The sequence below is a fragment of the Sciurus vulgaris genome, assembly GCF_902686455.1.
Source record: "Sciurus vulgaris genome assembly, chromosome: 3".
Classification (NCBI taxonomy): Eukaryota; Metazoa; Chordata; class Mammalia; order Rodentia; family Sciuridae; genus Sciurus; species Sciurus vulgaris.
The window spans coordinates 24,685,848-24,709,953 of NC_136463.1; the positions used below are offsets into that span (position 1 = coordinate 24,685,848).

The 24,106-nt window shown below is 54.5% G+C and overlaps 1 protein-coding gene across 24 annotated transcripts in view; it reads left to right on the plus strand.

Annotated features, from left to right (window-relative positions):
• Nucleotides 1–19,940, plus strand: part of SRCIN1 (SRC kinase signaling inhibitor 1) — a 66,264-nt gene extending 46,324 nt beyond the window's left edge. For 13 of the 24 annotated variants that reach the window (XM_079133385.1, XM_079133368.1, XM_079133369.1 and 10 more), the window contains 8 exons: nucleotides 3,006–3,136; nucleotides 3,243–3,390; nucleotides 3,688–3,934; nucleotides 4,441–4,675; nucleotides 6,172–6,326; nucleotides 6,665–6,817; nucleotides 7,414–7,536; nucleotides 10,053–11,619. In XM_079133385.1, coding sequence (XP_078989511.1) covers nucleotides 3,006–3,136; nucleotides 3,243–3,390; nucleotides 3,688–3,934; nucleotides 4,441–4,675; nucleotides 6,172–6,326; nucleotides 6,665–6,817; nucleotides 7,414–7,536; nucleotides 10,053–11,021 — 2,161 coding nt within the window. In that variant the 3' untranslated portion in view covers nucleotides 11,022–11,619. The other 11 variants (XM_079133378.1, XM_079133380.1, XM_079133379.1 and 8 more) reach the window with 8 other exon arrangements.
• The last annotated feature ends 4,166 nt before the right edge of the window (nucleotides 19,941–24,106 follow it).

Here is a 24,106-nt window from a genome sequence, read left to right on the forward strand (position 1 = left end):
AAAAAACTGCTTCTGTCAGGATTCTCTATCCTTCTGGAATGGGACTCCTGCCTATTTTGGGTGGAACAGGAGCTGGACCTTAAACCAGCCCTGTTGTGGCTTGCAGGCCCTCCCTGCGCAGCTCCCATAGCTTCCTGAGGCATTGGCCCTTAGCCCCGCCCCCCCTGCTGCAGCCCCTGCACGTGAGCTTGTCTTGCCTCACTCTGCGCTGTCCCTTCATCTTTCCTGGCATCTTGCGAGCAGTTAAGGCTGGTTTGTTTCATCAGCTTGGCTCACTCACCTGTCTGTCTAGCCAAGTACTTGAGCTTTGTCTGGACGCTGCTCTGCCGACTGAGACCTGTTGGCTCCTGGAGGCAGCCTCTGCCTGACCCACCTTTGAAGATGCGCATCCTGTGCAGTTACGCAGAGCCCTCGCTCAGACGAGCCCCACGCTGGGTTTAATGCTCTGCCATCACCATTCTGGAGTTTCTAATTTTTGAACTAGGAAGCGATTTCTCATTTTGCAGTGGGTCCTGCAAATTATTTAGCTGGTCCTGTCCTGACCTTCCCCTCTGGACCCTGCCATGCTGAACACCCAGTAGCTTTTTTTTCTTTACTTCTTGTGGTACTGGGGATGGAGCCTAGGGCCCCTCAATATGCAAGGCATGCACTCTACCACTGAGCTACACCCCCAGCCCTCAACCACGTTTTTTTTTTTTTTCTTCTTCTTCTTTTTTTTTTTTTTTTTTTTTTCGATACCAGGGATCAAACCCAGGGGCCACATCCCAACCCTTTTTATTTTTTATTATGAGACAGGGTCTTGCTAAGTCGCTGAGGCTGACTTTGAATTCGTGATCCTCCTGCCTCAGCCTCCCAACTCACTGAGATTACAGGTGTGCACCACCGTGCCAGGCCCTCCAGCCACTTTTGAATCCCTATCTAGGCGAACTGGACTGGAACTCATTTGCAGGACCTAACCAAGTTAGGGGCTTCAAAACTTTGGCAGATTTGATTAGAAAATCAAGGCAGTGACTGAGCCTACAGGGCCTAGTTCCCCCTCTGCCTGAGAATTGTAGCATCCTTTCCTCCTGAAGGTTTCTGCTTTAAATGAGGGTGTCTTCTCTGATTGATGTTTGGAAGTGATTATTTTACAAAACTGTCCCAGCCTAACCCAGTCAGATGTCTCACACACACACAGGGAAAGTCTTGCCTTCCATGTGGCAGAGTGAGACCTGGGTAGGACAATGTGACTTTAGTCCACTATGACAACAGAACCAATGGCTTGAAGTAAGACTTGAGTAGATACTCAAGGGCTAAGTGTGACCCCCAGCACATGGTAAGCATTTAATACAGGATAGCTCCTTAACCAGCAGTGCTGAGCTGTAGATTTTTGCCCTTGGTTCCAGCCCGCACCATCTCCTCATCTGCTAGTTAGATGAAGACGAGGTTTGCTGATGACGCAGAGCCTTAAGCGTGAGCAAATCTGTCGGATGACGGAACTGGGATTCCAAAGATGTTTGCACCTGGATTGTTGAGCCAAAATCCAACTGGTGGGGTTTGACAGGAGTGCATGAGAAGTGCCACATGTGGGTCAGGGATGTCAGTGACTCAAGTACAGAACTGAGGTGACCTACCTGTAGCAATTCTTTCTTTCACTTGTTCATTCATTTCACCATTTTTTACCAGACATCTACTTTGTACCAGCACAGTGCCAGGTGCTGGGAATTGGAGATAAATCTGGAAGACATAGTCTGCCTGGGGCTAGTGGTCCAGAAGGTCATACAACCCAGCAAAAAGAAGCTTCAGGGCTTGTGGGGGCAGCAAACAAGACCCTGGCCCCAAGTGGAGGGACTGGGGGGGGAGGGTTCCATTGAATCCTAAAGACAAGGGGAAGTGGGCTGGGGATGTAGCTCAGTTGGTAGAGTGCTTGCCTCACAATCACAAGGCCCTGGGTTCAATCCCCAGCACCACACACACACACACACAAAAAAAAAAAAAAAAAGACAAGGGGAAGTTAGTATGCACATGGTGTGTGTGTGTGTGTGTGTGTGTGTGTGTGTGTGTGTGTGTGTGTGCATGGAATGGTCTAGGCAGAGACAAGGCATTGTAAAGGATCAGAAAGGGCAGTACATACAGGGACCTCAGGGAAGTTTTGAACAGCCTAAACAGACACAAGCCAGGTGGGGTGGGGAGTACAGCAGGAGGGAAAACAAAGCAACCCCCAGAGACCAGCCCGTCCATTATTAGTTAATCCCCATAACAGCCCATGAGGGAAGAACTCTTGCTGGATACCCCCATTGCTTGGATGAGAAGATCAAGGCCCAGAGATATTAGGTAACTTGCTCAAGATCTCTCTGTTGGGAAGGCAGAGCTGGGATTAGATCTGGGATTTTGCTGATTCTAGAGCCAAGTTTCCAACTGCCACCCACATGCCCTTCTTGGCTGCATTGGGAAGTTTGGATTTTAGCTTCAAGATGATGGATCCATTTAGCGTTCAATACAAGGGGTGGTGACTTGTTCTGAGTTTCATTTTAGAAAAGTGTGGGGCCTCAAATGACATGAGTTTAGTATAAACCAGCTGAAAGCCTAAAGCAGTTTTGGCCTCAAGGAAAGAGACTGAGTGACTGGGATCAATTACCTAAAGGTAGATGGGTGTGGTTGTGTCTCCTCAGACAGGAGACCCCCAGGCAGACGTGCTGCTGCCTCCAGTTCTCAGAAAGTCTCTGAGAGTCTCTACTGCTTCCTTGGCAGAATGAAAACCAGAGACTGCAAGTTACAGCAAGGGAGATTTGGGCTGATGTTGCTAAAGATCAGAGCCTCTAAGGGGGTTCTAGGTCATCTTTGTGGGAGCTCTTTGGAGGTCTCCTCCTCTTTGATATACGGCATTTCTAGTTTTGCTTGGACATGTGGTCTGGTGAATAACTTTTAATTTGGTCTTACTAGTGGCCCAATTTCTTTCTAGCTGCTCAATTTCAGGGGGCTGGGCTGGGGCCAGAGGGGCTGAGAGGGTATCTCTGTGGCTGCAGTGACCTGGAGAAGTCGGTGGAGAAGATCCAGAGGGATGTGTCCCACAATCACCGGCTGGTGCCCGGCCCTGAGCTGGAGGAGAAGGCGCTGCTGCTGAAGCAGCTTGGGGAGACGCTGACCGAGCTCAAGGGTAAGCCTGTGCCAGGCAGTGTGGCCTGTGCTCCCACCACCACCATGCTGTCCTCCTGGTCCTCAGTGCTCCCTCCCTCCCAGCTCACTCCTTCCTGTCCCCTCAGCTCACTTCCCAGGCCTGCAGAGCAAGATGCGGGTAGTGCTGCGTGTGGAGGTGGAGGCAGTGAAGTTCCTGAAGGAGGAACCACAGCGTCTGGATGGGCTCCTCAAGCGCTGCCGTGGGGTCACAGACACACTGGCCCAGATCCGCAGGTCATCCTCTCCCTGACCCGATTTCCCACAGGGTCACACCCTGGGCCTAGATCCACAGTGATGCCCAAGCCCTATCCTGACTCCCCCAAAGTTTACCAGAGTGTTGACTGGATCCGCACCTCACCTCTGACCTGTGACCCCTGTTTTCCCTATGCTGTGTGCAGTCACTCCCTAGATCCTCTCATCTCTCCTGCAAATCCCAGAGCCCTCCTCGCTCCCAGCCTTCCTTGGGTCCCTTCCTGGAGGGGGCCACCCCCACCCCCGGCCTCACAGCTGCTCCTAACTCTCCCAACCCAGGCAAGTGGATGAGGGCGTGTGGCCACCTCCCAACAACCTCCTCAGTCAGTCCCCCAAGAAGGTGACAGCTGAGACCGACTTCAACAAGGGGTTGGACTTTGAGATGCCACCCCCTAGTCCTCCACTGAACCTCCATGAGCTGAGCGGGCCGGCTGAGGGAGCCCCTCTCACCCCCAAGGGCAGCAACCCCACCAAAGGCCTGGATACTTCTGGCAAAAGAAGTGTGGACAAGGCTGTGTCTGTTGAGGTGCGGGGGCCCAGGTGGGGGTGGGGGCACAAGCTCCATCCGTCCACAAGTACTCACACCACCCTAGAGTAGGAAGTGCCAAGCAAGTGGGTCCTTTTTCTTGGGGGAGGAGGGTAAGTCCTCTAATGGAAATCTGAGAAGCATAATGAGGGTAGACAGAAAGCATATTATAAAGCTATAATCATCCAAGCGGTATGGTGTTGGTATAAGAGTAGGCTGTGTGATCAATGGAATAGAATAGAACGTACTGAAACATGGTATTATATAATGAAGGTAGTAATGCAATATTATGTAATGAAGGTAGTATTCCTGATCCACAGGGATGGTATGTAACACCCAAGGAGAAGGTTGAGGGTCCCCTGGGGGCTGGATCAATGTGGGGCTTCCTTTCCATCCCTTGCATGTGTAGATGGGGAAGGGGCTGAGCCTTGGAGGTCCTGGATCAGGGCAGCCGCTCTGGAGGGTCTAACACTGGAGCTGACACTAGCCCCTACCTTCACCCCAAGGCTGCAGAGCGAGACTGGGAAGAGAAGCGGGCAGCCCTGACCCAGTACAGCGCCAAGGACATCAATCGGCTGCTGGAGGAGACGCAGGCAGAGCTACTCAAGGCCATTCCTGACCTGGACTGTGCCAGCAAGGCCCACCCGGGCCCAGCCCCCACCCCGGACCACAAGCCCCCCAAGGCACCCCATGGCCAGAAGGCAGCCCCCCGAACGGAGCCTAGTGGGAGGAGAGGCTCAGGTATAGGGGTGGAAGGGCTGGTGAGGAGCCCAGCGTTGGGGAACCCCATCCTCAGGGCTCTCGTTGACAGGGGAGGTTCTGGGGAGTGAGCACCGTGGTGCTTGGGCTGCCAGAGGAGGGGGCACTGGCCTTCAGCGGCGGGGCCTCAGCCCACTGAAGGAGAGTGAGACCCAGAGGGCAGGGTAAGCTGGACTCCCCTCCAGTACTTCCCATGTCCCGAGGGCTGCCGAGAGGCAGGGAGGACCCGTGACTGCAGGCAGTGATCCTCCTGCCCCTCTTGACTGGGCTGAGAGTGAGGTGCCGAGACCAATACTCACAGGGTCCTGTGCTCCCAGTCTGGGAGATGGGGGAGAGGCAGAAATTTGAAGGGAAAATGGCAGTCAGCTGTCCTCGGTTCATTCTTCCATTTCTGCAACACATATTATTAAGCACCTCTTGTGTGCCGGGTGCTGGGGAGATGGAAATAAATGGGTGCTTCATTTCTAGAAGTTCAGAAGTTAGCAGGGGAATACTACTGACATTCACGTCTACCAAGCGGTTACTATGTGGTGAGAACCGTTCCAGCTGCTTTCTGTGTATGACGCGTCATAATAGTCACTTCCTGACCAGTGAGAGGACATGCCAGGAAGGAGGGAACAGCATGTACCGGTGCCTGCAGGCGCACTCTTGATGTTGCCTGACAGGGTCCGCGCAGGGTCCACGCTGGGGAGTAACAAGCGGAGCAGAGGCTGAAAGATTGGCAGGTTCCTTGGTGCAGGACCAGGGAGCTTGGACTAGTTTGGGGTGATGGGAGCCACTGGCAGATCAAAGGCAGGAGAGTGTCATGGTTTGAGTGATCTTTGGGCATGTCGTTCTGGTAACAGGTGGAGGAAGAATGGGGAAGGTGGAACCTGGTGGGCAGGGCTGGACTGGGGGTTGCGGGGCTCAGAGCCTGTGGCAGGGGCTGAGGGGAAGGAGACTAGAGTAGTGCTTCTTCAACCAGGGGCACTTTACCAATGAGCTACATCTCCAGGGCTTTTAATTTTTTGTTTTGAGACAGGTCTCGCTAAATTGCTGAGGCTGACCTTGAACTTGAGATCCTCCTGCCTCAGCCTCCTGAGTTGCTGGGATTACAGGCAAGCGCCATTGTGCCTGGCTAGAGTAATGCTTCTTAAACTTGAATGTGCCTGTCAATCACCCAGGATTCTGGTTAAGCAGCTCAGGGATGGGTCCTGAATGCAGTTCCAACAAGCTCCCAGGTGCTGCCAATGCTGCTGGCCCAGGACATACTTTAAGTAGCAAAGGGTCAGAGTGCTGTTAGAGGAAGAGTGACAAGGCATGGGGCTGGATGGCAGGGGGAAGTAAAGAGAGGAGGGGCCCAGTGTCCTTTCTCCCCACCCCCTAGTTTTCTTCTCTCCTCCTGGTCCTCCCAGGAGAAGGAAGCAAGGTTTATCAGACACTTGTGGTCAGATGCAGCAGGGCTGCAGCCCTGACCCCAGCCCGCTGGCTGCCTGCAGATGAGCTGACAGTGCCCCGCTACCGCACGGAGAAGCCCTCCAAGTCACCCCCGCCACCCCCTCCCCGCCGGAGCTTCCCTTCCTCCCATGGTCTGACCACCACACGCACTGGAGAGGTGGTGGTCACCAGCAAGAAAGACTCGGCCTTCATCAAGGTACTACTTCCCCTCGGGCAGGAGATTGCATTAGGGGGAAGCCCAAGAGGACCGGCAGGCACCCTCTGGAGTGGGAGGGGCCCTTTCTCAGAGGCAGTGGGTGGGAAGAGGGGCTGGCAGTGGGACTCTGGACTTCTGGTGTGGGATCCCGGATACAAGTATTTGCCCTAATTCCACCCAGGCCTCTGCCTCTTGTGGGGCATCCTGGCAGGGGACAGAGGAAGTTGCAGATTCGGAGCCAGGGTAGGTGGGAGGTGATCTGGAACCAGTGGGGCCTGGGAGCTGAGTTGGTGCTGGAAGGGGCCAGAATCTGGTCTCGACCCGCCCTGGCTTTTCAGAAGGCTGAGTCTGAGGAACTGGAGGTACAGAAGCCCCAAGTGAAGCTGCGCCGGGCTGTGTCTGAGGTGGCCCGCCCGGCCTCCACGCCGCCCATCATGGCCTCTGCCATCAAGGATGAGGACGATGAGGACCGCATCATCGCCGAGCTGGAGGTGGGTCAGAGGCATGCCTGGCCCTGAGGCCTCAGCCAGGCCTGGTTTCCTGCCAGGCTGTCCCTAGGGTGAGGTGTCAGGACCAGGGCAGCCCCCAGCACCCCACCCTTTTTCCTCCCATTTCTTTGCCAATGTAAAATGGGGAGCCTAACCCCCTCCTTGCAGGTGTGAGTTTTTATTGTAGTTTCTGAGACCCACTCCATGACCCCAAACCCACCGAACTCTGAAGCCCCGATGCCTGCATATCCTGAGTTCGCTCAGTACCGAGACCCCATCCTGGGTGTTCCGTGGACAGTGTGCACTGAGACTTTCCTGGTGTTGGAAGCCCCCCTACTCAAGGGTCCTCAGCCCTTCACCCCATCCCTCCCACCCCAGTGCCTAGATACCCTGGACCACCAGGGGTCCCCGGAGGAGGAGACACAGTGGAGGGCAGAGCCGGCCAGTGGCCATGGTGAGGGGCCAAGGGATGAGGCTGGCTGGGGGCTCATGCCAGCCCCAGCTGCCCTCTCCACGGGTGCCTGCATCCTTGGCTAGCAGCACCCCTATCCTTCCTGGTGCTCCCTCCTCCAAACCTGCCCCCACCTTCTGCTCCTCAGGTGTTTGAGAGAAGCTCAGTGTCCTCCCTTCCCCCCACGCCCCGCCGCCAGCCGATCCCCACCTTGCTGTCCCCCCAGGACCTGGGGTCTCCCGGGGGCGCAGCCCTGGGCCCCACATGGAAGGTAACGGGCCGCCCCACTCTCACAACTCTCTGCCTGTGCCTCCACAGCGCCTCTGCTCACCTCTCACGCTAACCCCGCTACAACGCCGGCACGTCCCTCGGCCACTGCCCAGCTTCTCTCACCTGGACCTGCCCCACCCTCACGCAAGGACGCACATAACTCAGCCTTTCCTCTGGCCCCCTGGGTGGGATTTCCCTGGAGACTCCAGCAACCTGGGTATCTGGTGGCCCCTGAGTCTGCACTCTCTTACAGGCTGCATCCTGAGGCTGGTGCTGGCAGCCTGGGTCATTTGTTCCAGTTTGCAGCCTGAGTTTTGGTGTGACCCAAAGCCCAAGAGTTGTCTTAGGCCAAGATTAGAGTTTGGATCTTGCTCAAGATGACTTAAGGGGCCAGCTCAAAATGGGACTGTCCTGAGCCCTTGCTTAGATTCTTCCCCCAAGCCCTGCTCTGCCACTTGTGCCAGGGAGGGGCTCTGCTTTTCCCAGTAGAATCTATGCCTTGCACTGGGACCAAGACACTCCAGGGGGTTGGCTTACCTACATACAGCCTCCCCTGACCCATGTCCTATCTTGCCCCCTGGTCAAGGAGCTTGGAATATAAGAAACCCATATCTTTCCTTGGCTGCTGGTTCTGTCTTTCCGCATTGGGAAGTTCTTCCTTCTCTCTAACTTTAGTCCTTGCTGCTGTCCTGCTGAACTTATTTCCCCTTATTCTTTCTTGGGAATTTGGAGGTGGACCTGCTGTCTGCACCCCTTGGACTGTGCCTGGGGAGGCGAGTGGGGGAGGTCTGGGGATCTCTCCCTCTGCCTGGCCACACTGGGGCAAATGGGCCTTTGTTCTGGGGAGGGTCAAGCCTCCTGTGCACATACTCTCACCTTCCTTACATGGTTCTTCCTGGCTTGCAGAGGGCTCCATGATGGGTGCCCCCTGAATTCTGGACTGACTGGGGTCTAATGGCACTTTGGTCCGGTAGTGGGAGCAGACAGGCTTCAGGTGATGGGCAGTGCTGTCTGCTGGGCAGGGGATGGCTGGGATCAGTCCAAGGAGCCATCTAGGCATGAGCAGCGTGGAAGGGGCACCTCTGGGGCTGGCTGTGCCCCTGGTACCAGCTCCTATTCCTTTCTGGCTTTGGAGACCTGTCTTGAGGGGCCCAACGGGCAGGGCCCCTTCCCTGGCCTTTTAGGCCTGGCTGACCCTCTGCATCCTGAGGTGCCATCGGGCAGTGGAGCTGGGCGAGCATGGGGTCGCCTGTTTGCCTTCCCAGGCTGCACCCCACTCCCAGGTAAGCAGGTGGCAGGGCTGGATGGTTGCCTTGGGAGGGGGTGGCCAAGGTCCCTGCTGCCCCCACACGTCTCCCCACAGCTGTTTTTTTGTTTGTTTGTTGGTACTAGGAATTGAACCCAGAGGCACTTAACCACTGAGCCACATCCCCAGCCCTTTTTTATATTTCGTTTAGAGACAAGGTCTCTCTGAGTTGCTTAGCACCTTGCTAAGTTGCTGAGGCTGGCTTTGAACTCACGATCCTCCTGCCTCAGCCTCTCGAGCCACTGGGATTACAGGTGTGGATCACAGCATCTGGGTCCCTATGGCTTTTTTAGTGGAAAGAGCACTAGACTTGGAGTGAGACTGTCTGGGTTCAAATCCTGGCTCTGCCACTAACTAGCTGGGTCAGTGACAGAGGGTGGATCATGCACTGTTCCCTGCCCTCAGTTCCTCATCTATACAGAGGGGACCGAGAGTGACAATCATTTCATAGGTTATAGTAAGCATTAAAGATGGGGACATATATGACAGCATCTGGCACCAGCTGGTACTTAGAATTAAACCAGGATTCGCTCAGGTTGGAGGGTGGCTGGGGCCTCTCTGTGTCCCTGGCGGGCACTCGCACAGAAGCAGATGCCAGAGGGAGCTTTGCCTGAGTGCGCGTGCGGCAGAGGACTCAGCCAGCCTAGCCTGCCCCTCCCTCTGGAAATCCTTGGGGAGCACTCACAAAGGGTGGGGGGTTAACCAGGAACATCTGGCTAGAGATGAGGATGATGATCCCATTCTCAGAAGCCAAGTGACATCTGCTCTCTGCCTGCACGGGTCCAGAGGTCTCCGTCATTAAGTTCGTATTTGCGGAGCACTCACAATGGGCTGGGCTCTGTGCTAACAAGCCTCTGTCCACGTGGACTCACTCTTTCACACCCCACCATTACTGCTTTCCCATTGCATGCTGTGTAAACTCTCGGGAGTAACCCTGAAGCCTGCTCCCAGGTTTAGCATGGGCAGTAAGACGCAAGCGTGAACCTGTGCCTCCGTGTAAACTGGTGTCTTTACCAGACAGTAGCAAACTTTCAGGTGGGGTGGAGAGTTTTGCCTCTAACTTACTGGGTAACCTCAGTTGGGACCCTCCCCTACCTCAGTTTCCCCACCTGTGAGAGGAAGGGGCTGAGCTCACCATGTCGACCCCCATCCCAGCTCGGGGTTTGCTTTGCCAGGATCACGTTCTTCCTCACGTTCCTTCTCCCCACCAGGCTGCCCCCGGTCCCAGGACCTTCTGCGTCCCGAGGATCATCCTGACAGAGTGCGCTCCCAACCCTCCCTCCCCATCAGAGGCCAGGTTTGAGGAACCAGGTCCCAGAACAGCCCCCACACCAAGACCCCGGACCCTGGCTGGCAATGGGAGGACCTGGGATGGCCCACAGGCCCTGCCTGGGCTCAGGGCGGAGACTCCCTGGCCCAGCTCCATGCCTCAGAAGGAAGGGACAGCTTGGAAGAGCCTGAGCATGGGAAGCCATCGTAGCCCAGAGGATGGAAGAGTCAGAGCCCCCTGTCCTTGGGGTCCAAACCCAAATGAGACCCAGGAGCCCTCGGCTGTTGAGACCCACTTGAAGGAGACCTCCAAGGACTCTGGACATGACGCTCAAACCTGCCATGGGGAGCAGCCTGCAGCTGGCCACGGCTGCAAAGTGCCGGATGTCACGCCACAGCGAATGGATAGCCTGGAGGAGACACTCCGGGAACTAGAAGCCACCCTGAGCGAGATGGGCACAGCCCCTGCAGCAGGGCCCCCTGGCAGCCCTTCACCCCAGCCCCGCAGCCCCCAGGTGGCTGCTACCCCCACCCTCCCCTGCTGCCCTCACACTACCTCTGGGCCTTGGAGTGCAGCGAGTGGGGGCCTGCAGGCGCCAGCCCCTCCTCCCACTCTCCTCTCATCTCACCTCTCTCTTGGGAGCCTGCCACCAGGCTGGGGCTTGCGGGCAGAGCCTGGGGAGGCTGGGAAGCTGGCCTGCCTGGGACCCGGCCCTCCCAGTCTTGGCAAGAACCAGAGGCCTCTCCCCCTCTGCCCTGTATCTGTAAACCAACAAATAAAATTCTCTCCCCCTTTTCCATTCCATGCTTCCCTCACTCCTGTCTCTGACTCTCTGTCTCTGTCATTTCTCTGTTCGCACCTCTGGGTCCCCAGAACCTCTCTGGGTAGCCTGGTAGCTGAGGAGGCTTGAGGGAGCCAGACTTGCCCATCTCTGGGGAGACTGCAGTAGGATGGGGTGGGGTGGGGCTGTTAGTCCTGCTCTGTCTGCCATTAGAGGACCCTACCCTGTGACCCCCCAACTTCAGGCCCAGGGTGTGCCCCTTTTGTTTGTGAGTGGGCTTGTTGCTAGGGACTCTCACTTTAGAAGTGACCTCCCCAAGAGGACACAACTGCCCCTGGGCTGCCAGCCACCAAGAGTTCTCATTCAGGAACTGTCGGGATCCAGACGGGGGTCCTGTCCCTCTGGCACGGAGCCTTAGACCTAGGCTTAGAAAGTGGGCCTGAGTTCTGGCTTGGGACATGGAACCAGGGAGAGGTCTCCAGGTGCCCAAGCGCCTCTCTGAGGAGATCCGAGGCCCAGAGACCCCACCTAGTGCCTAGGGTCCCACTAGGACCCTCCAACCCCAACCCTGTTTCTCTTCCTGCAGAGTGGCGGTGGCAGCGTGCCACCCATGAAGGTGGTGACTCCGGGAGCCTCTCGGCTGAAGGCGGCCCAGGGCCAAGCAAGCAGCCCTGACAAAGGAAAGCACGGCAAGCAGAGGGCTGAGTACATGAGGATCCAGGCCCAGCAGCAGGTGAGGGCAGCGTGGCGGGCGCCCCACCCAGACCCCCTCAGTGCTGAGCTCCCAGCTTCTGCCTTGTGCCGCTGTTCCCATGACCACAGTCCCTCACTGGCTGCCTAGGGAGACCCTCTGCAAGAACTGCCCCTGTCCCTGGAATCATCCCCCCCTCCTGCACCAGTCCCCGTGCTCTCCGCCTGGGGCCGCTCCCCTTTAGGAGTCCCCTACTCAGGGACCGAGAAGACATGCTCAGGTCTGGGTCTGCATATTATCCTTTGTCCCTTGTAAGGCCTAGCCCTCCAGGGGCCACTGCACCTCCTGCCCTCCTCTGCTCCTCTTCTGCTTCCTCCTCCTGTGCTCAGCTCCCCCACCTGCTCATCCCAGGCCACCCCAGCTGAGGGAGAAGCCAGTCTTGCACCTGCCCTTCAACCTTGGGCCTGGTTTCCTTGTTCACTGCTGATCTGTGTGAGTGGGGAAGTGGGGGAGCCAGGGGTGGTAGTTTGGCCCCATTAGAGTGAGGTGTGGTAGGAGTTGCAGTGACTGCAGCCTCTTGATTGCTTTGTCAGGCTTGAGGTGGCGCATAGAGATAGCAGCCCGACTCTCGGGTATTTGAGTCTGGTCAGTATAGTATCTCCTGGACAGCTCCTGTGGGCTAGGCCCATTCTGGGTGACAGAGTGGGCTTTGCTCTGTCTAGATGCTGAAGGTTCTAGAAGGTTCTAGGCTCAGCAGTGGAAGGTTAGAGATGGGCAAATCCAGCCACCTTCTTTACAGAAGAGGGGACAGCTCAGAGCAGGAAAGGGAGTTCCCAAAGGTGCGTGACCCCCAGCATCAGAGCCAGGACTGGAGCCAGATTTCCCAAAGTCCTTCCCACACATGGCATTGAGATGGCCCTGGTTTGGAAGGCCCCAGGAAGACTGGCTCTCCCCAACCTCCCCTTACCTTCTTCCTCATGGTCCCCAGACACACCTTACAAGGCCCACTCCCAGCTCTTTCTCCTGCTACTACCAAAGATGGCTGCCCCTTCTGTCCAGAATGGCTCTTAGGCCAAGAAGAGCAGCCGATGTTGATGGGGCGCTCACTTGAGTCAGTCACGTACATGGTCTCCTTTCACACCTGCCACTGTTTGGAAGGGCCTTGTTATGCCCACTGGGGCAGGTGGAGAGACTGAGGCTGGGGAACAGGATGCAGATCTGGATTGCCTGACAGGCCTCTGTACACGTGTGCTTCAGCCTCTTCAGCAGCAGTCCCCACTGTCACTACACCCGCTGTCCCCTGCTCCTGACTCCCCCGAGCCCAGCCCTGCGCTCCTTGCTCCGGGTTCCGCACTGTGGGCCAGCTGCACACACCATTCCCGACCCTCCCATGCTCCTCAGCCCGTGGGCCTTCCTGCCTCGCCACAGGGCTTGGTAAGGTCTCCAGGGACCAGGCGAGCTCTTTCCTCCCTCTACCCCCACCTCTTTTCAGGTGTGGCCTTGTAGACCTGCATGCTCACACCTGTGGGGCTGGGTAGACCCTTCCTTGGCACCCACCCCCTCCATCAGCTCCCACAATGCACCTGGCTGTTTTCTGGACATCTCTTCTCTGCCTGCCCTACACTTCTGTCACCTCTGACTTATTTTCTAAGACCTGCAGCAACTTTGTAAAATGCAGACTTGATGATCTCTCTCGCCCACACCTGCTGAAAACCTGTGCCCTCTGGCCCCCAGAATCCCCACCAGTGTGGCCCAGCCAGGGCTCTTCATGATAGCTCCATTACCCTCCTTTCACACCATGGTGTGCTCAGGCTGCCTGGACCACCAGGGCTGGCACGTGGTCCCCACCAGCTCAGGAGGCGGCCTTGACCCAAGCCCCCTCTATACAGCAGGAGGAATGTACACAACAGGCCTGGGGGCACAGAGCAGGTGTGGAGAAGAGCAGCTCTCCTGGCTTGGAGTGTGCACATGTCAGGGGCGGCTGAGCCTAGGGCTCACCTGCCTTCCATGAGGAGCTGGAGGAAGCAGAAGTGCTGAGAACAGAGGCCAGGAATAGGGTGGGGGCTCCAAGAGGGCAGTGCTTTGGGACAGTGCCTTTAATGCAGAGAAGCCGCGGAAGTGACTGGGAAACAGCTCTCGAGTGCTGTGCTCAGGATCCAAGAGGAGATGGAGTCCGGATTCCCTGGGGTGCAAGGATCAAGGCGTGGTAGAGACCTGAAGCCGTGGACAACCCCTCTTCTGTTAGGACTAAAAAGCCTGAAGACCACCGATTCTCTCTTCTGTGGCTCAAGTGAGAGACCTTAATGGACGTGCCCACACCAGAGGGTGGAGGGAATGACAGGATGTTGAGACTCCAGGGACCGACAAGAGCAGGAGCTAGGACCTGCCTGGGGGGAGCAAGGGGCAGCTAGTCCCTGGAATGACCCAGAAGAGGCAATCCACAGGCTCAGCATGATCTGCTCCTGCAGAGAATCCCGCCTGAGGGCAGGAGGGCTAGAGTCAGTCCAGAGCAGGGAGCAGGCCTCCGCCCAGAGAGTTCCAAGCCTCTCCAGTGGAAAGCCGGACCTCTAGGTTTCTGCTTTGCCACAAAAGTGACGAAGTTCTGTTTCTCTGGACAAAATCGGGACCCTCAGGGAAGGACTGGCAGGTGAAACTGAAGTGAGGCCCCTTCAAAGGCAGCAGCTGTGTCACTGGAGAACTCTGAGCCACACAGGATGGAGTCACCAGGCACAGGTGGACCTGCTACATCCTCTTCCCTACAACAGATTTTGGTTGGTGCTGAAGCCAGAATCTCTTGGGAGGGAAAATGGCCTTCAGAGACTTCACAGAACAAATGCTTATAGAGCCATGAAGAGGGGCCCAGTTACCAGTGAACACAACATGTCTAAAGGCCTCGCACTGGCTGTTGGGGGGAAGAGGACATGTCGCCTGGGTGGCAGCACACAGTGGAAGGCAGTAGGCCAAAGACCAAAGCTTGGAATAGACGAGGAACAGAAAGACTTTTAACTAGAAAGACCAGTTCAGAACAAAGAAGACAGCCAGGAGGGAACCAGCACCTTGCTTGGGGACATGGCGAGATGTGAAGAGACTCCAGGGAGGAAGCAGACAAGCTCTCCTCACATCCTGCTTTGCAAGAAAGAAATTTAAATGGGGAAGGCTAGAGCTGGGTGGGGGAGGGGGTAAGTGACAAATGGTAAGAGAGCCTCTGGTTGCCTTTAAATGAGTGTCTGGGTCCAGATTCTGGAGCCCTGTAGGGCCGTGCTTGTCTCTGGCAGTGGGCAAAGGATGCATGAATCCAGCGATCCTGTGGCTGCAGAACCTTTGAGGAATGGGTGAGCAACCACAGTGAAGAGGAGTGGGCAGGAAAACGCGCACTTTGGCCTCGACTTTCATAAAGAGGAAAAGGAAGCTGCGAACCGCAGTGTAATAAAAGCCTGGATGAATTGTTAGCCGGGGCCATTTCTGTGCCTGTGGAAGAACAAAAGGTGATCATCAGCAACAGGGTGGTTCCCTGGCAGCCGGGAAGACAAGGCCTCCTGTATCCCTGCTGGCTGCAAAGCACCTGGGAAAGCCTACCTGGCATCTGGGGACAACATAGGTCCTTGGGAAATGGAGTGACCCTGCCCAGATGTAAACTCAGGAAGGTCTCTGGTTAGAAGCCACAGGACTTTGTTTGCAGTCTTATCTGTTCAGTCATTTTGTTAGTAGCTAAGCAAGTTCAGACTGGACAGCGGCTGCAGTTACAGGGAGAAAGTCTGGTCTGTGTTGTCTAACCCACAAGATTCCAGAATTAAACATCAGGGCATCTGCTTAACATGCACATTCCCAAACCCACATCAGAAACATATTCTGGCTGGGCACAGTGGTGCCCGCCTGTAATCCCAGAAGGCTGAGGCAGGAAGACCACGAATTCAAAAAACCAACCTCAGCTACTTAGCCGGACCCTAAACAACTCAGTGAGACCCTGTCTCTAAAGAAAATCCAAAATAGGGCTGGGGATGTGGCTCAGTGGTTGAGCGCCCCTGGGTTCAATCCCCAGTACCCCCAGCCAAAAAAAAAAAAAAAAAGAGACATTCTGGAGGGGGACCCAGGAATCTGCATGTGTGACTCATGCCCTCGAGATGATGCAGATGGCTCTTGAACCACACCATGGAGACCATAGCTTTGGGGGACAAGCCTCCAGGACCAGCATAGATGGAGATTCTCTGGGAGGTGGGAGGAGGGCCAGCAGCAGCTCTGCCCATGGTGCTGGCCCTTTGCCTCTGCACTTGCAGCGGAGGGTGGGGCTTCCAGTGCTGGGAGGGAGGCTGGGTATGCGCAGCAAGTTCCCCTTCCTGAGTCCCAGGCAGGGGCTCTTTGTGCCCGGGGAGAACAAGCTCACTCCTGTTTCCTCCAAGGTCCTTCTGCTTAGGATCTACCTCTTGCTGAGGTGCAAGGGGGTCTCTGAATGCTGGGCTGGGCTGCTGACCCCCTCTGCCTCCCAATCTGGAGGGCATGCACCCCTGTCACGGCTAACGTTTCACTTCTTCTTCCTCCCCTCCCCCAACCCTCCCCTCCCCACTTCTCCCCTTTGCCTATCCCGGGCTCGGTCTCTCTTGTGCTTCTCTGGTGTCTCTCTTCTGCCTTCTCTCTTTCCTATCAGTAACCATGGACGGACCCCACTCTGGTTTCTGGGCCCTTTGTTCCAACCCCTGCCCCTCCCCCACCCCACCTCCTTTCTGCCCCTGCAGAGCCCTCCCCCTGCCACTCAGTTCAGGCTACTGCTCTCTCCAGATGCCCCTCTGGTTTCTTGCTTTTACAGTTCATTTTCTCTTGGATTTGTGGAGGTTTTCCATTTTTTTCAAAAATTCAGCTGGGGGCCAGCATGAAGGCTCTCCTTTGCTCTCTCTGACCCCTGACCCCTGTTTTTGTTCCAGGCCACTAAACCATCTAAAGAGATGAGCGGGTCGAATGAGACCTCAAGCCCAGTCTCAGAAAAGCCCTCGGCTTCCAGAACCTCCATCCCTGTATTGACTTCCTTTGGGGCAAGGAATTCTTCCATCTCCTTCTAGAAGCCCCTCACACCTCCACCCCAGCCTGTCCCCTCCCTCACTCCCGCCATGTCTCCCTACTCTTCTTCCCTTCATCCCCCACCACCACCCTGTTCTCCAGACCCTGGGAAGGGTTGTCATGGGCATGGCCCTCCTCAGATCTCTGTCCTCATCCCTCAGCTGGTGTTTTTGGTTTTTTAAATGATCCACTTTTAATTGTCTTTTTTCTTTTTAAGCAAACAGAAGAGTACAATTAAAAACCAAACACACCACCTCCCTTTGACTTCCTGTTCCCAGATGGCCTGTCCTGGGCCCACTTCCTGTCATCTTCTCTCCCTTTTCTCTTTCGCCACTCGTCCTCCCAAGTCCATCCTGAAGTTCCTGCTCCCTGCCTCCCTCCCCTCCTTCCCCCTAACTTCCCAAGAACACTCCAAACAAACTCTGAGCCACGGAGACTTGGAGCGGCGAGAGGTCCCTCTCCCCTTCCTCCGAACCTGCCTGGAGGAACCTGTGGACATTGGACCAACCCCTGCATCAGGCTGGACGATGGGACGATGGGACGATGGGACGAGGGAGGCCCTAGCCCTGGAGAGGCCCCACTCCCTGTCCAGCCTCCAGGAGACTGGACATTGCTGCTACTCCGCCCGCTGCCTCTCACCCCCAGTAGGCCTGGAGGCAAGACGGACAGGACCAGCCAGAGAGGAGGCCCAAGTCTAAGAGGCCTGAGGCAGGGTGTGAGGCCAGGAGACCAAGGCAGCAGTCGGGGAGGAGCTGTCTTCCTGGGGCGCAGCACCCCACTTGGCAAGGGCTGGCTGGCCTGTGCTAGTGGGGGAGGGAAGCTCTCAGACGCTGCTGTGGAGGCTGGGCGGAGGGAGGCCTGCCACTGGGGCTCGGCCTTGGGAGAGGGCAGCCCCCGGGAGGGGCATTTGGTACTTTTAGTTTCCTAATTTAGCACTTTAAATGCCATTAACTTATTTAATGGGGTTGGGGTGGGCAAGATTGAAGGGCCTAGAAATGAAGGCCCGGAGGGCGGGAAGGGTCTGGTTGTGAGGGAGATGGGGAGAATAGAGAAGGGATTGGTGGGGGGCAGTGAGGACAGCTCTGACCCCACAAGTGGGATGATCTGACCTTCAACCCTGCTCTTTGTGATTTGAGGGTTTTCAGGGAAGGCATGAGTTATAGTTTCTCCGTGGGGATCTGGTGACCACTGGTGAGATGTTTGAGGGTCCCCGAGTCCTGAGCAGCCAGCCAGTGTCCCGGCCTGTGAAAGCCCTGACCCGCAGAGGCCTTGGGCAGCAAAGACTGGCTTTTGGCCAGGCCCTGGAGAGAGGAAGGAGAGGCTGATGATTTGGGTTCTGAGTCCTGGCCCCCCAGGGTGTACAGAAAGGGTGGGGCAGAAGACTGGGGAGGAGGATGGAGTCGGCTCCCGGGCACAGGGTTCTGATCTGGAGCACAAAGTGGAGTAAGCACAGGGAGGGGGCATCGGGATTCGTCCCCAGTAAGCACAGAAAGAAGGAGCCGCTGGAGGGAACAGACCCCAAGAACCTGGGGCCTGGCAGGGGAAGGTCAGCGCTGGGGGTGCAGGGGAGCTGCTGAGGGTTTGGGGCGGGAGGGGAAACTGGGTTGTGTTTCTTCATTTTTTTTTTTTCTCTGTTTGTTTTTGTTGGTTCATCCTTGTTTTCTAGCTTTGGATCATTTTTGTACCAAGGCAAGTAAGCCTTTTTGAAAAATAACAAAGAAGAGGAAAAAAATATCCCTCCTGGGAAAAAAAAAAAAAAAAAAAAAAAAAAAAAACATAAAAAATAGGGGAAAAAAAGGACCTCATAAATGATGCAATTACTTTTAATTGCAGGCAACTCTTTACATTTAAGTGAAGTGTCTTAACATTTTATATTGTTTTAAAAATATATTTACATATTATATATATATAATATACGTAATATAAATATATATAAATATTAAAAAAAAAAAAAAGAAAAGAAAACCACGGCCCTCTCTCCCTGGCCGCTGTTTTGGCGGGGGAGGGGGGTGGGGTGGGCACATTGGCCTGGCTTCTGTGGTCCAGTGACGCGGTCCGGTTTGATTTGGCTGTACAGAGACCCCCTGACTTGGGAGGGGAGGGGGGAGTGGTGCCCCCTCCTCCCTCCACTCCATTACTCTTTGCTTGCTATTCTTCGCTTGTCCCCACACCCGCCTCAGCCCTGTGACCTGAGTGTGTGCCCCACCGTCATTGTCCTGAGTTGAATGTCCCTTTGTGGGGGAGGGGGAGATGGGGAAGTGTCCATCCATGCAGGGGCAGATGGAGGGAGCTGTGTCCCACCCCACCTGTTCCAGTAAAGCCCAGTGGGATTTTCATCTTTCTTCACTTTGGTTCCTGCATATTTATGGGCTGGGAGGCACTCCCTTGGGATTATGTGTAGCCTCCGTGTTTGTGTGCCCGCGTGCGTGCCAGCACAAGCTCACTTACCCATATGTGCAGATGCATGGGACGTGCATGCACAGGCATGGCCTAGCATGTGTATGTGGGGAAGCGTGCGCGCGCAGGTGCAGGTAATGACTATCTGCACGTTAGTGTGAGAGGAGCTTTGCGCGTGCACTCGTGTGTGTCATGTGTGTGCACACATGCCTGGCTGCGAGAGGCCACATATGGACAGAGTTGTGTACGCGGGGGTGCATGTGACCTGAGTCTGTGGGTGCGTATGTGTGCACGTGTGTGCTGGTGCAGACCCAGGAGTGTGGGAGTACCTGTGTGTGTACAAGAGAGACACGTGTGTGTCCCCTCATCCCTGCATCACTCGCCCTGGCTCCCTTCCTGAGTCCTCCGTCCCCACTGGCCCCTCAACACCCGCAGCACGCCAACACCCCCCAGCTGCATGCGCCTTGCTGCTCTGTCCATCAGTGTGTGCTTGACCAAGAGAAACCAAGATGTCCGGGGGACCCCTGTACCTGGTCCCCGCCCCTGCCCACTGTGCTGTGTTACTCGCATGGGGGCGTTTCTCTCCTGCCCTTTCCACAATATGATGTTTCCCCAAGAGCCTCAGGGCTGAGGGTCTGAGCGGGGTCCCAGGCGGGGCCCCCCGGGGCCAGCCCCAGCTCCGCACCTGCCCATTCCCCCCTAGGGCCCGTGTTGGTGTAGCAGTGATGGCTTCTGTGGATATTCTGTGACCTCTGTCGGTGTAACTTGACAATTTCTAAATGGAAAAGGGTTGCTGTGTTTTCTGTCTCTTTTTTAATGTCCTTTTTTCTTCTCCCCACCTCCCTGCTCTTCTTTTTTGGTTTTTCTAGCCAAGTGTTTGGGGCTTTAATAAAACTTATTTTTTTCCTCTCCTGGATCTCCTGCCCATTGACTGCTGCCTCATTATTTCTCACCTTCACCCTTAGGGTCTGGAAGGAGGTGGGATGGACGGGAAGAGGGTAGGAATCCTGGATGGCCAGAGCCCTCACAGGGTGGCAGGCAGGGCAGGAAGGATGAGGGGCCGTGGGGCTGGCACTGCCCCAAGGGCCACAAGAACCAATACTGTCCCAGATGCTGAAGAGGGACCTCACGAATTTAGGGGCCAGTTCCTCGCTCAGCAATCCAAGAGGTGCCCCACCTAATTCTCTCAACCACCAGGGAGGTAGCTCTGAGTGCTCCCTGTGTTCCAGTGGCAGAGCCGTCACTCAGAGATGTTGGGCATCTTGCCAGAGTCACACAACTAGGAAGAAGTAGATTCGGAATTTAAATCCAGCTCCGCCTGTTCCCATAGCTAATGCTTTCCCCCCAAAACCAAGCAGGATTGAATTACCCCTGGGTGGGTTTCAGCCTCCCACCCTCTGGTGGGTTGACCCTTTCTGGTGTCCCCCATCTTTTCCAAAGCAGCAGCTTTCAGTCTTCTGAACCTGAAACATGAACACATGCACCTTCCCTCCCCATCTCCACATGCATAAGCAGACACCCCCAACGAAACGAAATGTGCTGATTACCAACAGTGCACACGCATGGGCTATTTGGCCTGCTTGGGGTTTTCAGGTGTTCCTGGGATTCCGGAGGTTGCACCAATGTTCTAGTATATTCTAAGTGTCCTTAAGGCTGCCCTTCCAGATGTTGTCTGGCTTGGCTGAAGCCTGGCACTATTGGATGTCTTCTACCTACCTCTTCCCACAAAAAAAAGACGTGACTTGTCTCATAAGGTAATGACAATGTCCTACAATCATGAGCTCCCAGCCGTCCCTGAAGCCCCAGTGCCTTTTCTTTTCCTAAAGTCCCCCTTAGAGCCAGAGGTTGGGAATCTGCTGTCTGCTGCTAATGCCCACTGCATGAGACCCCTCCTGTCAAGGCCCCCAGTGGCTCCACAGACAGTCGCCCAATCAACCTCCAACCACCCAGAGTTCATCTCTGTGTCCTTCAGCATGCCAGCAGATCCTGCCTTCTTTCTCTATCCTATTCCCAGAAAACTAGGAGAGTCGCCAATACCCTCCTCCTTTATCTCCCTACATCAGCACCCCATTCACGGACAGTTCAAGATCACAGAACAAATGGAACCATTTGCACAGTAGGATTAGGCCAGATACTTCACTCAGCCTTCAGATGTTCCTTGTCAGTGAACTCTGTGCTCCTGGGGACTGCAGGGTCTTTCAGGGGAGCCAGCCAGAAAGCAGCAACACATTTGAGTAAATTGTGGCAGGTGGTAAGCAGTGGCCTGTAAGGGACAGGTCTGTGACAACTGTGGCATGAGTGATGGCTACCTCCTCAGGATGACCAGGCCCTGAGGTCACATCTTGGGTGGAGACCTTAAGAATGAGGAGCGACTTGGCAGGAGCTGGTAGCAGAGGGTCTGTCCCAGGCTGGAGGCCCAGAGTGGGGAGTAATAGGGTTGAAGGAAATGAACAAACCCAAGCAGGGGAGGCGGGGGAGGCCGGCGGTGGGTAGAAGCCCCATCAGGTTTGGGCGTCGGCTGGGGTAAGGCAGGTGGATCTCATCTCGGAGTCACGGGAAGCAGTTGGAGGATTTTAAGTAAGGAAGTGTCCATTACTTCGGAAGTTACCTCTGGCCACAGCAGTGGGGAGGAGGAGCAGGAATGAGCACAGAGCCACCGTGTAGCTAACAACCCAGGGGCCGAGAAAGGGAAGAGAGAGGGTCAGTTGTAGCTACAAAATGAGGAGTGCTCGTTGACTCTAATGGCTGAGGCAGGAGATAGCCTTACCCCCATTTTATTGGTGGAGAAGGCCAAGCAAAGCAAGAGCTAGAGCAAGATCAGCTTGGCCTCAGAGCTCAGGTTCTAACGGGCAGGGCCCAAACAGGAGCCTGGGGAGGCCCTCATCCTCTGTACATCTCCCCTGGGACCCCCCACCCCCAGCGTCTTCTTCCTGTTTTTTATTATTATTTTTAAGAGACAAAGTCTTACTATGTCGCCCAGGCTGGCCTCAAACTCCTGGGCTCAAGCAATTGTCCTTCCTCAGCCTCCTGAGCAGCTGGGACTACAGGTGTGGTTACCACACCCAGGCTGTTCTCTCCCTCTTTCATAGTTGAGTGGCGTAAGCTATCCCTGAGCTCGCAGAGTGACTGAGCTCTATCCACAGGGCGGAAACCTTGGGCCTGCGGCCTCTGTGCCCCTTAACTGGTAACAGGTTCTTGAAGTTCACTGATGTTGACAGATTGATGTCACTTAAAACAATAGACCTGGCAGGAGGCCCCCATCCCATAATCCTGGTCACCATCCCAGAAATCTGATCAAAATGCCCTGACCCTGCTTTGGCTCTGGTTGATAGTTATGGTTCCTCTGTAGGTTTCTGCCCTATTTCTTTACTTGAACCCAAGTAGATTTGGAATTTTTTCCCCAAAAATGTCCTCCTGAAGCATGGAACGTCAATGAACAGGCAGAACTGGTTTTAGAGTACAGTCCGTGGTTTGTCTGTTGGTCTTTAGTGGCTTTATTGAGTTATAGTTTATATACCATAAAGTTCACCCATTTAAAGCAGTTCAGTGGCTTTGAGTATGCTCTCAGATATGTGCATCATTATAATTTAATTCTAGAACAGTTTCAACATTCCAGAAAGAAACTCTGACCCTTAACAATTATTTCTCATTCCAACTCCTTCCTCTCTGCCACCTCCGGGTCCCCAACCCCAGCCCCAGGTAATTGCTCATCTACTTTCTCTCTATGGAGTTGCACTGCAGACACTTCCACAAATGGAATTATACAACATATGGTCTTTTGTGACTCACTTCTTTCTTTTTTGGTACTGGGGATTGAACCCGGGGGGGCAGTGCTGTACCGCTGAGCCACATCCTCATCCATCCCGTTTTAGTTTTTATTTTGAGACAGGGTCTCCCTAAGTTGCCCAGGCTGGCTTTCAATTTGTAATCCTGCTTCAGCCTCCTGGGTTGCTGGGATTTCAGACATGCACCACGGTGCCTGACTCCTGAGACGGGCTTCTTTCTGGCATGTTTTCAAATGTTATAGCATGCATCAGTATTTCATGCCTTATGTATTTATTTATTTTTAGTACCAAGGATTGAACCCAGGGGTGCTCAATCGCTGAATCACATCCCCAGTCCTTTTTTATTTTTTATTTTGAGACAGGGTCTCACTAAGCAAGGGCCTTGCTCAGTTGTTGAGGCTGCCCTTGAACTTTCCATCCTCCTGCTGCAGCCTCCTAAGTTGCTGGGACTACAGGCATGCGCTGCTTTGCTAGGCTTGTACTTCGTTCTTTTTACAGCTAAATAATGTTTCATTGTATGGATTTCCATGTTGTTCTTATATGTTAAGAAGTTGATGGACATTTAGGTTGCTAATATATGTTCATGTACAAGTATCTTTTGTGTGTGTGTGGACATGCTTCAGTTCTCTTGGGTATGTACCTAGGAGTAGAATTATTGGGTTTATAGTACCTCTTAGTTCACATTTTTTTTTTTTTTCGGTGCTGGGAATTGAACCCAGGGCCTTGTGCTTGTGAGGCAAGCACTCTACCCACTGTGCTATATCCCCAGCCCCCATTAGTTCACATTTTGAGGACCCGCCAAACCGTTTTCCAAAGCTGCTGCCCTACTTTGTGTAGGGCATGCCTGTGAGTTCTAATTTCTCTACATCCTTGTCAAAACTTGTTATTGTCTGTCTTTTCCACTTCAGGCATCTTTAATGTGTGACATTACAGCTCATTGTGACTTTGATTTTCATTTCCCTGATGAGGAATGATGTTGCGCATCTTTTCATGCATTTACTGGTCATTTGTGTATCTTAAGACATGTTTTTTGTTTTGTTTTGTTTTTTTTGTGGTGCTGGAGATTGAACCCAGGGCCTTGTGCTTACAAGGCAAGCCCTCTACCGACTGAGCTATCTCCCCAGCCCCAAGACATGTCTTTTTAAATCTTTTGCTCATTTTTCATTTATTTTTACTTTAAAATTTTTATTTATTTATTGGTATTAGAGATTGAACTCAAGAGATGTCTTTATTTTTCCTTTATTTATTTATTTATTTTTTATTTTGGGGGTACCAGGGATTGAACTCAGGGG